The 15,173-nt window shown below is 46.1% G+C and overlaps 1 protein-coding gene across 31 annotated transcripts in view; it reads right to left on the bottom strand.

Moving 5' to 3' along the window:
- LOC118374992 (hedgehog-interacting protein-like) overlaps positions 1-15,173 on the bottom strand; it is a 65,089-nt gene that overhangs the window by 20,876 nt on the left and 29,040 nt on the right. For all 31 annotated transcript variants that reach the window (XM_052464762.1, XM_052464767.1, XM_052464765.1 and 28 more), the window contains exons 6-8: positions 10,191-10,364; positions 8,831-8,974; positions 8,119-8,240 (exon numbers count right to left, since the gene is read on the bottom strand). In XM_052464762.1, coding sequence (XP_052320722.1) covers positions 8,119-8,240; positions 8,831-8,974; positions 10,191-10,364 — 440 coding nt within the window. The remainder of the gene's footprint in view (positions 1-8,118; positions 8,241-8,830; positions 8,975-10,190; positions 10,365-15,173) is intronic.

The raw sequence follows: 15,173 nt of genomic DNA, 5'->3' as shown, positions 1-15,173 counted from the left end.
GACCTGGAGCTGCCATGGTCAGACCCTAGCCTAATGACTGTAACTGCCTGAAACCTGGAGCTGCCATGGTCAGACCCTAGTCTAATGACTGTGACTCCCTGAGACCTGGAGCTGCCATCGTCAGACCCTAGCCTAATGACTGTAACTACCTGAGACCTGGAGCTGCCATGGTCAGACCCTAGCCTAATGACTGTAACTACCTGAGACCTGGAGCTGCCATGGTCAGACCCTAGTCTAATGACTGTGACTCCCTGAGACCTGGAGCTGCCATCGTCAGACCCTAGCCTAATGACTGTAACTACCTGAGACCTGGAGCTGCCATGGTCAGACCCTAGTCTAATGACTGTGACTCCCTGAGACCTGGAGCTGCCATCGTCAGACCCTAGCCTAATGACTGTAACTACCTGAGACCTGGAGCTGCCATGGTCAGACCCTAGTCTAATGACTGTGACTCCCTGAGACCTGGAGCTGCCATGGTCAGACCCTAGTCTAATGACTGTAACTACCTGAGACCTGGAGCTGCCATGGTCAGACCCTAGCCTAATGACTGTGACTCCCTGAGACCTGGAGCTGCCATCGTCAGACCCTAGCCTAATGACTGTAACTACCTGAGACCTGGAGCTGCCATGGTCAGACCCTAGTCTAATGACTGTAACTACCTGAGACCTGGAGCTGCCATGGTCGGACCCTAGCCTAATGACTGTGACTCCCTGAGACCTGGAGCTGCCATCGTCAGACCCTAGCCTAATGACTGTGACTCCCTGAGACCTGGAGCTGCCATGGTCAGACCCTAGTCTAATGACTGTGACTCCCTGAGACCTGGAGCTGCCATGGTCAGACCCTAGCCTAATGACTGTGACTCCCTGAGACCTGGAGCTGCCATCGTCAGACCCTAGCCTAATGACTGTGACTCCCTGAGACCTGGAGCTGCCATGGTCAGACCCTAGTCTAATGACTGTGACTCCCTGAGACCTGGAGCTGCCATCGTCAGACCCTAGCCTAATGACTGTAACTACCTGAGACCTGGAGCTGCCATGGTCGGACCCTAGCCTAATGACTGTGACTCCCTGAGACCTGGAGCTGCCATCGTCAGACCCTAGCCTAATGACTGTGACTCCCTGAGACCTGGAGCTGCCATCGTCAGACCCTAGCCTAATGACTGTGACTCCCTGAGACCTGGAGCTGCCATGGTCAGACCCTAGCCTAATGACTGTGACTACCTGAGACCTGGAGCTGCCATGGTCGGACCCTAGCCTAATGACTGTGACTACCTGAGACCTGGAGCTGCCATGGTCAGACCCTAGCCTAATGACTGTGACTACCTGAGACCTGGAGCTGCCATCGTCAGACCCTAGCCTAATGACTGTGACTACCTGAGACCTGGAGCTGCCATTTTCAGACCCTAGCCTAATGACTGTGACTCCCTGAGACCTGGAGCTGCCATCGTCAGACCCTGGCCTAATGACTGTGACTACCTGAGACCTGGAGCTGCCATGGTCAGACCCTAGCCTAATGACTGTAACTCCCTGAGACCTGGAGCTGCCATGGTCAGACCCTAGCCTAATCACTGTGACTCCCTGAGACCTGGAGCTGCCATGGTCAGACCCTAGCCTAATGACTGTGACTCCATGAGACCTGGAGCTGCCATGGTCAGACCCTAGCCTAATGACTGTGACTCCCTGAGACCTGGAGCTGCCATGGTCAGACCCTAGCCTAATGACTGTGACTACCTGAGACCTGGAGCTGCCATGGTCAGACCCTAGTCTAATGACTGTGACTCCCTGAGACCTGGAGCTGCCATGGTCAGACCCTAGCCTAATGACTGTGACTCCCTGAGACCTGGAGCTGCCATGGCTGCCTGGATGGTCAGACCCTAGCCTAATGACTGTGACTACCTGAGACCTGGAGCTGCCATGGTCAGACCCTAGTCAGACCCCCTGAGCCTAATGACTGTGACTACCTGAGACCTGGAGCTGCCATGGTCAGACCCTAGCCTAATGACTGTGACTACCTGAGACCTGGAGCTGCCATCGTCAGACCCTAGCCTAATGACTGTAACTACCTGAGACCTGGAGCTGCCATGGTCAGACCCTAGCCTAATGACTGTGACTACCTGAGACCTGGAGCTGCCATCGTCAGACCCTAGCCTAATGACTGTGACTACCTGAGACCTGGAGCTGCCATGGTCAGACCCTAGTCTAATGACTGTGACTCCCTGAGACCTGGAGCTGCCATCGTCAGACCCTAGCCTAATGACTGTAACTACCTGAGACCTGGAGCTGCCATGGTCAGACCCTAGTCTAATGACTGTGACTCCCTGAGACCTGGAGCTGCCATGGTCAGACCCTAGCCTAATGACTGTAACTACCTGAGACCTGGAGCTGCCATGGTCGGACCCTAGCCTAATGACTGTGACTCCCTGAGACCTGGAGCTGCCATCGTCAGACCCTAGCCTAATGACTGTGACTCCCTGAGACCTGGAGCTGCCATGGTCAGACCCTAGTCTAATGACTGTGACTCCCTGAGACCTGGAGCTGCCATGGTCAGACCCTAGCCTAATGACTGTGACTCCCTGAGACCTGGAGCTGCCATCGTCAGACCCTAGCCTAATGACTGTGACTCCCTGAGACCTGGAGCTGCCATGGTCAGACCCTAGTCTAATGACTGTGACTCCCTGAGACCTGGAGCTGCCATCGTCAGACCCTAGCCTAATGACTGTAACTACCTGAGACCTGGAGCTGCCATGGTCGGACCCTAGCCTAATGACTGTGACTCCCTGAGACCTGGAGCTGCCATCGTCAGACCCTAGCCTAATGACTGTGACTCCCTGAGACCTGGAGCTGCCATCGTCAGACCCTAGCCTAATGACTGTGACTCCCTGAGACCTGGAGCTGCCATGGTCGGACCCTAGCCTAATGACTGTGACTACCTGAGACCTGGAGCTGCCATCGTCAGACCCTAGCCTAATGACTGTGACTACCTGAGACCTGGAGCTGCCATCGTCAGACCCTAGCCTAATGACTGTGACTACCTGAGACCTGGAGCTGCCATCGTCAGACCCTAGCCTAATGACTGTGACTACCTGAGACCTGGAGCTGCCATCGTCAGACCCTAGCCTAATGACTGTGACTACCTGAGACCTGGAGCTGCCATCGTCAGACCCTAGCCTAATGACTGTGACTCCCTGAGACCTGGAGCTGCCATGGTCAGACCCTAGCCTAATGACTGTGACTCCCTGAGACCTGGAGCTGCCATGGTCAGACCCTAGCCTAATGACTGTGACTACCTGAGACCTGGAGCTGCCATGGTCGGACCCTAGCCTAATGACTGTGACTACCTGAGACCTGGAGCTGCCATGGTCAGACCCTAGCCTAATGACTGTGACTACCTGAGACCTGGAGCTGCCATCGTCAGACCCTAGCCTAATGACTGTGACTACCTGAGACCTGGAGCTGCCATTTTCAGACCCTAGCCTAATGACTGTGACTCCCTGAGACCTGGAGCTGCCATCGTCAGACCCTGGCCTAATGACTGTGACTACCTGAGACCTGGAGCTGCCATGGTCAGACCCTAGCCTAATGACTGTAACTCCCTGAGACCTGGAGCTGCCATGGTCAGACCCTAGCCTAATCACTGTGACTCCCTGAGACCTGGAGCTGCCATGGTCAGACCCTAGTCTAATGACTGTGACTCCATGAGACCTGGAGCTGCCATGGTCAGACCCTAGCCTAATGACTGTGACTCCCTGAGACCTGGAGCTGCCATGGTCAGACCCTAGCCTAATGACTGTGACTACCTGAGACCTGGAGCTGCCATCGTCAGACCCTAGCCTAATGACTGTGACTACCTGAGACCTGGAGCTGCCATCGTCAGACCCTAGCCTAATGACTGTGACTACCTGAGACCTGGAGCTGCCATCGTCAGACCCTAGCCTAATGACTGTGACTACCTGAGACCTGGAGCTGCCATCGTCAGACCCTAGCCTAATGACTGTGACTACCTGAGACCTGGGCTGCCATGGTCGGACCCTAGCCTAATGACTGTGACTACCTGAGACCTGGAGCTGCCATGGTCGGACCCTAGCCTAATGACTGTGACTCCCTGAGACCTGGAGCTGCCATCGTCAGACCCTAGCCTAATGACTGTGACTCCCTGAGACCTGGAGCTGCCATGGTCGGACCCTAGCCTAATGACTGTGACTCCCTGAGACCTGGAGCTGCCATGTTCGGACCCTAGCCTAATGACTGTGACTCCCTGAGACCTGGAGCTGCCATGGTCGAACCCTAGCCTAATGACTGTGACTCCCTGAGACCTGGAGCTGCCATCGTCAGACCCTAGCCTAATGACTGTGACTCCCTGAGACCTGGAGCTGCCATGGTCGGACCCTAGCCTAATGACTGTGACTCCCTGAGACCTGGAGCTGCCATGGTCGGACCCTAGTCTAATGACTGTGACTCCCTGAGACCTGGAACTGCCATGGTCGGACCCTAGCCTAATGACTGTGACTCCCTGAGACCTGGAGCTGCCATGGTCAGACCCTAGCCTAATGACTGTGACTCCCTGAGACCTGGAGCTGCCATGGTCGGACCCTAGCCTAATGACTGTGACTCCCTGAGACCTGGAGCTGCCATGGTCAGACCCTAGCCTAATGACTGTGACTCCCTGAGACCTGGAGCTGCCATAGTCAGACCCTAGCCTAATGACTGTGACTCCCTGAGACCTGGAGCTGCCATGGTCGGACCCTAGCCTAATGACTGTGACTCCCTGAGCCCTGGAGCTGCCATGGTCAGACCCTAGCCTAATGACTGTGACTCCCTGAGACCTGGAGCTGCCATCGTCAGACCCTAGGCTAATGACTGTGACTCCCTGAGACCTGGAGCTGCCATGGTCGGACCCTAGCCTAATGACTGTGACTCCCTGAGACCTGGAGCTGCCATGGTCAGACCCTAGCCTAATGACTGTGACTACCTGAGACCTGGAGCTGCCATCGTCAGACCCTAGCCTAATGACTGTGACTCCCTGAGACCTGGAGCTGCCATGGTCGGACCCTAGCCTAATGACTGTGACTACCTGAGACCTGGAGCTGCCATCGTCAGACCCTAGCCTAATGACTGTGACTCCCTGAGACCTGGAGCTGCCATGGTCGGACCCTAGCCTAATGACTGTGACTCCCTGAGACCTGGAGCTGCCATGGTCGGACCCTAGCCTAATGACTGTGACTCCCTGAGACCTGGAGCTGCCATGGTCGGACCCTAGCCTAATGACTGTGACTCCCTGAGACCTGGAGCTGCCATGGTCGGACCCTAGCCTAATGACTGTGACTACCTGAGACCTGGAGCTGCCATCGTCAGACCCTAGCCTAATGACTGTGACTACCTGAGACCTGGAGCTGCCATTGTCGGACCCTAGCCTAATGACTGTGACTCCCTGAGACCTGGAGCTGCCATGGTCGAACCCTAGTCTAATGACTGTGACTACCTGAGACCTGGAGCTGCCATGGTCGGACCCTAGTCTAATGACTGTGACTCCCTGAGACCTGGAGCTGCCATCGTCAGACCCTAGCCTAATGACTGTGACTACCTGAGACCTGGAGCTGCCATGGTCGGACCCTAGTCTAATGACTGTGACTACCTGAGACCTGGAGCTGCCATGGTCAGACCCTAGTCTAATGACTGTGACTACCTGAGACCTGGAGCTGCCATGGTCAGACCCTAGCCTAATGACTGTGACTACCTGAGACCTGGAGCTGCCATGGTCGGACCCTAGCCTAATGACTGTGACTACCTGAGACCTGGAGCTGCCATGGTCGGACCCTAGCCTAATGACTGTGACTACCTGAGACCTGGAGCTGCCATGGTCGGACCCTAGCCTAATGACTGTGACTACCTGAGACCTGGAGCTGCCATGGTCGGACCCTAGTCTAATGACTGTGACTACCTGAGACCTGGAGCTGCCATGGTCAGACCCTAGCCTAATGACTGTGACTACCTGAGACCCGGAGCTGCCATCGTCAGACCCTAGCCTAATGACTGTGACTCCCTGAGACCTGGAGCTGCCATGGTCGGACCCTAGTCTAATGACTGTGACTACCTGAGACCTGGAGCTGCCATGGTCGGACCCTAGCCTAATGACTGTGACTCCCTGAGACCTGGAGCTGCCATGGTCAGACCCTAGCCTAATGACTGTGACTCCCTGAGACCTGGAGCTGCCATCGTCAGACCCTAGCCTAATGACTGTGACTACCTGAGACCTGGAGCTGCCATGGTCAGACCCTAGCCTAATGACTGTGACTCCCTGAGACCTGGAGCTGCCATCGTCAGACCCTAGCCTAATGACTGTGACTACCTGAGACCTGGAGCTGCCATGGTCGGACCCTAGTCTAATGACTGTGACTCCCTGAGACCTGGAGCTGCCATGGTCGGACCATAGCTTAATGACTGTGACTACCTGAGACCTGGAGCTGCCATGGTCGGACCCTAGTCTAATGACTGTGACTCCCTGAGACCTGGAGCTGCCATGGTCGAACCCTAGTCTAATGACTGTGACTACCTGAGACCTGGAGCTGCCATGGTCGGACCCTAGTCTAATGACTGTGACTCCCTGAGACCTGGAGCTGCCATGGTCGAACCCTAGTCTAATGACTGTGACTCCCTGAGACCTGGAGCTGCCATGGTCGGACCATAGCTTAATGACTGTGACTACCTGAGACCTGGAGCTGCCATCGTCAGACCCTAATCTAATGACTGTGACTCCCTGAGACCTGGGTGTGATTTATGCCAACTCTAATGAGTCCTGTTTTCTCTGTTGGTGTAGGAAGAGAAAAGGATATCCATGTTTACTGCCATCTGTCACGAGTCCATTAGTACGTAGTGGAGGGTGGTCTCAATTACTGTGACTGAGGCCTTGCCTTGTTAAAAACAACTTTGCTGAACTGGATTAAATGTAATGTAGGGCTTTAACTGCCACGATACCTCCTCATTAACATTGAAACTGAACGTATTAAGTGATGGTTGTACTAAATAGCGCAGAAGGTTGATGATGGAGTTTTAGTGTATTTTTGGGACAACATGAAAATAAATCGTTATGTAGTCATTACATGGGAATAATGGACATTATGATGTGAGGAGTTCTCGCCCCTATTAGGGTCTAATCAGATAGGTAATGAACTCCACCTCCATCATGGAAATAGTATAATCGGGGCCGGGGTCTGGGTTAATTTGGCCCAATCAGTGATCGTCCTGGGTGAGAGGTGGCCAATAGAATGGGTGGGAGCTTTAAACTAGGCTGAGGGGCTGGGAGGGAGGGGGTTAGGGGGGGTTGTTTTGCGGGTGGCTGAAATAGCACTCATTGTGTGGTTATTAGAACCAAACAAACTGCTCTACATAAGCACTCATTACTTCATTGTGTTAGAAAGAGTGTTCTGGTGTCGATTATGCTCTTTTGACGTGCACCAAGGAGAATATGAACCCCAGATCCTCATGGCTCTGTTTAGTGTGCTTTCAACTATACTAACCCATCATCAAGATATTCATCGTGGCTGACAACTATAAATCCTAGTCATGGACACAAACTCACATTCCCCTGGCAACGATATGCGAGGACAAATCGTTTGTGGATCACAATAACTTCTGATACTTTAAAAAATATTTTTTACTCAGATACACTGTGTACTGAACAAGTTGGAGGCTGACCAAATACCTCATTCTCACAACAGGAAAGAATCCAGTTGTGTTCCAAAAAAACAGACATCCTTTTTCTCGTGCAGAACACAGAGTAAAATGAAAGGTTATCCAAAAAGGTCATTTGTGAGGAATTCCATCAGATTCTTCCACACTTTCCCAAGGTGAGAGAGGACATGAAATGAGACTGTAAGGCAGACAGAGCTATTTTCATAACAAGCAACATTAATATCCCATTGATGTATTCCAGACAGACTCCCAAAGGGCACTCTCAGGCTCCTAAAGGTCCCAAATGGCAGCCTGTACACTATAAAGTGCACTCCTTTTAACCAGGGCTCATGCACTCTGTTCAGAAGTAGTGCACCATATAGGGAATATGGTGCCATTTGGGACACATCCTCAGTGTTGTTAGGGAAAACCATTAGAAGAAGTAACTCACCGTAGTCTTTCCCCTTAGTGATCGCCAGTATTCTCCCTGCAGACGCGTTCCTACCGCTGGCGTCCGTGCACAGGATCAAGAGACTCCCGTTGTTATCCGTATGATGCCGGTCCACGGCACACCTGGGGAAAGACAGGAATGAACGGATAAGTGGGAAAAACATTGGAACGCCATGACACTGTCCATCTGCGATGATGCGTCACTCCCTGAGTATCACCTTGGGGTGGTTGTGCCACATGATAAAACAGTGGCATGCAACGGGGGTACTGTAAATCAATAGCTGCATATCTCACACACCCAGCTCCAACTCAGTAAGATTGGTGAACACGTTCTAATGAAACTCATAGCCTAGTACAGTCAATCCATGATCAACCTTTGACCATGTGAAGACACAGAACAACCGAGGCAGTAACACACAGAGTGATCTGATCATGTCCATGGTTGAGAAGATACACACTAGAAAGGAATAGGTGCAACAGTCACTCACAATTAACTGTCACTCAGAATGAACTGCCACTCACAATTAACTGTCACTCAAAATTAAATACGACATGCTATATACTAATATTAATATATGAGAAGGTACACACACACCATAGTGAAGTATTGGTGGTATTTTCTGGGTCGGTACAGGTATCAGGCATGTGAAGTATTGGTGGGATTCTCTGGGTAGGTACAGGTATTAGGTATGGCCATGGAGCATTTCACTCACCTGCCTGGGTCATGGAGTCCGTGGGCAAATATTTCTGGTGGCTGGTTGGTGCTGTTGAAGTAGGGGTTGTTCCTGGGTATGGAGTAGGGAGCCGTGCAGCAGTCTGTGTCCACATCCACCCTCAACACAGACCCTGTGAAATCACTGCAGACAGCACACACAAGAAAGGGCAACTGGTTAGTTGGGAGGAAAGTGTTGGAAGTAGAAAAACTGTAGCTACTGTCTTGGTTTACTGCTGCCATATTGCTTCATCTTGCCAAATGTTAGAAGACTTACTGTCCTTTAAGTTTTTGGGAAATGGCCTACAGTGGTCTAAAAAATACCAGCAGAAGGATGTCCATAGAAAGACTCCCATAGACAGATACCCATAGAAAGATGTCCATAGAAAGACTCCCATAGACAGATACCCATAGAAAGATGTCCATAGAAAGACTCCCATAGACAGATACCTATAGAAAGATGTCCATAGAAAGACTCCCATAGACAGATACCTATAGAAAGATGGCCATAGAAAGACTCCCATAGACAGATACCCATAGAAAGATGTCCATAGAAAGACTCCCATAGACAGATACCTATAGAAAGATGTCCATAGAAAGACTCCCATAGACAGATACCTATAGAAAGATGGCCATAGAAAGACTCCCATAGACAGATGCCCATAGAAAGATGGCCATAGAAAGATGCCCATAGAAAGAAGGCCATAGAAAGATACCCATAGAAAGATGGCCATTGAAAGATACCCATAAAAAGATTACCATAGAAAGATACCTATAGAAAGATGAGAATAGAAAGATGGCCATAGAAAGATGGCCATAGAAAGATGCCCATAGAAAGAAGGCCATAGAAAGATACACATAGAAAGATGGCTATAGAAAGATGGCTATAGAAAGATGGCCATAGAAAGATACCCATAGAAAGATGGCCATAGAAAGATGCCCATAGAAAGAAGGCCATAGAAAGATACCCATAGAAAGATGGCCATTGAAAGATACCCCAAAAAAGATGTCCATAGAAAGATACCCATAGAAAGATGGCCATAGAAAGATGGCCATATAAAGATAGCCATAGAAAGAGGGCCATAGAAAGATGCCCATAGAAAGAAGGCCATAGAAAGATACCCATAGAAAGATGAGAATAGAAAGATGACCATAGAAAGATTCCCATAGAAAGATACCCATAGAAAGATACCCATAGAAAGATGGCCATAGAAAGATACCCATAGAAAGATGGCCATAGAAAGATACCCATAGAAGACATACACATACTAAAGATTCTGACAGAATGATCCCCACAGACTAATCCCCAAATAGCCTACATATTGCCCTTGACATTTGACCCCCTGACCCATGGGTCTCACCTAAGGCCGTCCATCTCCTCCATGTCGTCCAGGGTGATCATGCCATCTCCCAGGACGATGTGCAGCAGGCCGTCAGGGCCAAACAGCAGCTGTCCTCCCAGGTGCTTCCTGTGCAGCTCTGCCACTTCTATCAGCATCCGCATGGTCCTACTGTCCACCACGTTCGGATTTTTCCTGATCAACAAAATTACATTTAAAAGTGTTCGATCAAATGCATTGTTTCTCATATCTTCATACCTCCCCACCATTAGGTTGTGGGATCTTGTTTTCTGATTAGTTTCTGTAGCTTGACAGAACTGTGTACTTTCGTTTTTTGACTTTGTTATTTTGTTTGGTGTCATCAATAAAGATACGATGTACGCCTACCACGCTACGCCTTGGTCTCCTTCTACCAACGAGAGCTGTTACACCTAGAGTGTATTGTTTCATATCTCTATGAGAGGAACCTAGAGGGTATTGTTTCATATCTCTATGAGGAACCTAGAGTGTATTGTTTCATATCTCTATGAGAGGAACCTATGTATTGTTTTATATCTCTATGAGGAACCTAGAGTGTATTGTTTCATATCTCTATGAGAGGAACCTATAGTGTATTGTTTTATATCTCTATGAGGAACCTATGTATTGTTTTATATCTCTATGAGAGGAACCTAGAGTGTATTGTTTCATATCTCTATGAGGAACCTATAGTGTATTGTTTCATATCTCTATGAGAGGAACCTAGAGTGTATTGTTTTATATCTCTCTGAGGAACCTAGAGGTATCGTTTTATAACTCTATGAGAGGAACCTAGAGTGTATTGTTTCATATCTCTATGAGGAACCTAGAGTGTATTGTTTCATATCTCTATGAGGAACCTAGAGTGTATTGTTTTATATCTCTATGAGAGGAACCTAGAGTGTATTGTTTTATAACTCTATGAGGAACCTAGAGTGTATTGTTTCATATCTCTATGAGATGAACCTAGAGGGTATTGTTTTATATCTCTATGAGGAACCTAGAGTGTATTGTTTTATATCTCTATGAGGAACCTATGTATTGTTTTATATCTCTATGAGAGGAACCTAGAGTGTATTGTTTCATATCTCTATGAGGAACCTATAGTGTATTGTTTCATATCTCTATGAGAGGAACCTAGGGTGTATTGTTTCATATCTCTATGAGATGAACCTAGAGGGTATTGTTTTATAACTCTATGAGAGGAACCTAGAGTGTATTGTTTCATATCTCTATGAGATGAACCTAGAGGGTATTGTTTTATATCTCTATGAGGAACCTATAGTGTATTGTTTTATATCTCTATGAGGAACCTATGTATTGTTTTATATCTCTATGAGAGGAACCTAGAGTGTATTGTTTCATATCTCTATGAGGAACCTATAGTGTATTGTTTCATATCTCTATGAGAGGAACCTAGAGTGTATTGTTTCATATCTCTATGAGAGGAACCTAGAGTGTATTGTTTCATATCTCTATGAGGAACCTATAGTGTATTGTTTCATATCTCTATGAGAGGAACCTAGAGTGTATTGTTTTATATCTCTATGAGGAACCTAGAGTGTATTGTTTCATATCTCTATGAGATGAACCTAGAGGGTATTGTTTTATATCTCTATGAGGAACCTAGAGTGTATTGTTTTATATCTCTATGAGGAACCTAGAGTGTATTGTTTCATATCTCTATGAGAGGAACCTATAGTGTATTGTTTCATATCTCTATGAGAGGAACCTAGAGTGTATTGTTTTATATCTCTATGAGGAACCTAGAGTGTATTGTTTCATATCTCTATGAGAGGAACCTAGAGTGTATTGTTTTATATCTCTATGAGGAACCTAGAGTGTATTGTTTTATATCTCTATGAGGAACCTAGAGTGTATTGTTTCATATCTCTATGAGATGAACCTAGAGGGTATTGTTTTACATCTCTATGAGAGGAACCTAGAGTGTATTGTTTTATATCTCTATGAGGAAACTAGAGTGTATTGTTTCATATCTCTATGAGAGGAACCTAGAGGGTATTGTTTTATATCTCTATGAGAGGAACCTAGAGTGTATTGTTTCATATCTCTATGAGGAACCTAGAGTGTATTGTTTCATATCTCTATGAGAGGAACCTATAGTGTATTGTTTCATATCTCTATGAGAGGAACCTAGAGTGTATTGTTTTATATCTCTATGAGGAACCTAGAGTGTATTGTTTCATATCTCTATGAGGAACCTAGCGTGTATTGTTTTATATCTCTATGAGAGGAACCTAGAGTGTATTGTTTCATATCTCTATGAGGAACCGAGAGTGTATTGTTTCATATCTCTATGAGGAACCTAGAGTGTATTGTTTTATATCTCTATTAGAGGAACCTAGAGTGTATTGTTTTATATCTCTCTGAGGAACCTAGAGTACATTGTTTTATATCTCTATGAGAGAAACCTAGAGGGTATTGTTTTATATCTCTATGAGAGGAACCTAGAGTGTATTGTTTTACATCTCTATGAGAGGAACCTAGTGTATTGTTTCATATCTCTATCAGGAACCTAGAGTGTAGTGTTTCATCTCTATGAGGAACCTAGAGTGTATTGTTTTATATATCTATGAGAGGAACCTATAGTGTATTGTTTCATATCTCTATGAGGAACCTAGAGTGTATTGTTTCATATCTCTATGAGGAACCTAGAGTGTATTGTTTCATTTCTCTATGAGAGGAACCTAGAGTGTATTGTTTTATATCTCTATGAGGAACCTAGAGTGTATTGTTTCATATCTCTATGAGGAACCTAGAGGGTATTGTTTTATATCTCTATGAGAGGAACCTAGAGTGTATTGTTTTATATCTCTATGAGAGGAACCTAGAGTGTATTGTTTTACATCTCTATGAGAGGAACCTAGAGTGTATTGTTTTATATCTCTATGAGGAACCTAGAGTGTATTGTTTCATATCTCTATGAGGAACCTCGAGGGTATTGTTTTATATCTCTATGAGAGGAACCTAGAGTGTATTGTTTTATATCTCTATGAGGAACCTAGAGTGTATTGTTTCATATCTCTATGAGATGAACCTAGAGGGTATTGTTTTATAACTCTATGAGAGGAACCTAGAGTGTATTGTTTTACATCTCTATGAGAGGAACCTAGAGTGTATTGTTTCATATCTCTATCAGGAACCTAGAGTGTATTGTTTCATTTCTCTATGAGAGGAACCTAGAGTGTATTGTTTTATATCTCTATGAGGAACCTAGAGTGTATTGTTTCATATCTCTATGAGAGGAACCTATAGTGTATTGTTTCATATCTCTATGAGAGGAACCTAGAGTGTATTGTTTTATATCTCTATGAGGAACCTAGAGTGTATTGTTTCATATCTCTATGAGGAACCTAGCGTGTATTGTTTTATATCTCTATGAGAGGAACCTAGAGTGTATTGTTTCATATCTCTATGAGGAACCGAGAGTGTATTGTTTCATATCTCTATGAGGAACCTAGAGTGTATTGTTTTATATCTCTATGAGAGGAACCTAGATTGTATTGTTTTATATCTCTCTGAGGAACCTAGAGTACATTGTTTTATATCTCTATGAGAGAAACCTAGAGTGTATTGTTTTATATCTCTATGAGGAAACTAGAGTGTATTGTTTCATATCTCTATGAGAGGAACCTAGAGGGTATTGTTTTATATCTCTATGAGAGGAACCTAGAGTGTATTGTTTCATATCTCTATGAGGAACCTAGAGTGTATTGTTTTATATCTCTATGAGAGGAACCTAGAGTGTATTGTTTTATATCTCTCTGAGGAACCTAGAGGGTATTGTTTTATAACTCTATGAGAGGAACCTAGAGTGTATTGTTTCATATCTCTATGAGGAACCTAGAGTGTATTGTTTCATATCTCTATGAGGAACCTAGAGTGTATTGTTTTATATCTCTATGAGAGGAACCTAGAGGGTATTGTTTTATAACTCTATGAGAGGAACCTAGAGTGTATTGTTTCATATCTCTATGAGAGGAACCTAGTGTGTATTGTTTCATATCTCTATCAGGAACCTAGAGTGTAGTGTTTCATCTCTATGAGGAACCTAGAGTGTATAGTTTCATATCTCTATGAGAGGAACCTATAATGTATTGTTTCATATCTCTTTGAGAGGAACCTAGAGTGTATTGTTTTATATCTCTATGAGAGGAACCTAGAGTGTATTGTTTCATATCTCTATGAGAGGAACCTAGAGTGTATTGTTTCATATCTCTATGAGAGGAACCTATAGTGTATTGTTTCATATCTCTATGAGAGGAACCTAGAGTGTATTGTTTCATATCTCTATGAGAGGAACCTAGAGTGTATTGTTTTATATCTCTATGAGGAACCTAGAGTGTATTGTTTCATATCTCTATGAGAGGAACCTATAGTGTATTGTTTCATATCTCTATGAGAGGAACCTAGAGTGTAGTGTTTCATCTCTATGAGGAACCTAGAGTGTATTGTTTTATATATCTATGAGAGGAACCTAGAGTGTATTGTTTTATATCTCTATGAGAGGAACCTAGAGTGTATTGTTTTATATCTCTATGAGGAACCTAGAGTGTATTGTTTCATATCTCTATGAGAGGAACCTATAGTGTATTGTTTCATATCTCTATGAGAGGAACCTAGAGTGTATTGTTTTATATCTCTATGAGGAACCTAGAGTGTATTGTTTCATATTTCTATGAGGAACCTAGCGTGTATTGTTTTATATCTCTATGAGAGGAACCTAGAGTGTATTGTTTTATATCTCTATGAGGAACCGAGAGTGTATTGTTTCATATTTCTATGAGGAACCTAGAGTGTATTGTTTTATATCTCTATGAGAGGAACCTAGAGTGTATTGTTTTATATCTCTCTGAGGAACCTAGAGTACATTGTTTTATATATCTATGAGAGAAACCTAGAGGGTATTGTTTTATATCTCTATGAGGAAACTAGAGTGTATTGTTTCATATCTCTATGAGAGGA

The sequence above is a fragment of the Oncorhynchus keta genome, chromosome 16 (genome assembly GCF_023373465.1).
Source record: "Oncorhynchus keta strain PuntledgeMale-10-30-2019 chromosome 16, Oket_V2, whole genome shotgun sequence".
Taxonomy (NCBI): domain Eukaryota; kingdom Metazoa; phylum Chordata; class Actinopteri; order Salmoniformes; family Salmonidae; genus Oncorhynchus; species Oncorhynchus keta.
Note: the sequence above shows the minus strand (reverse complement) of the source record. Positions and strands in the feature narration are given on the sequence as shown.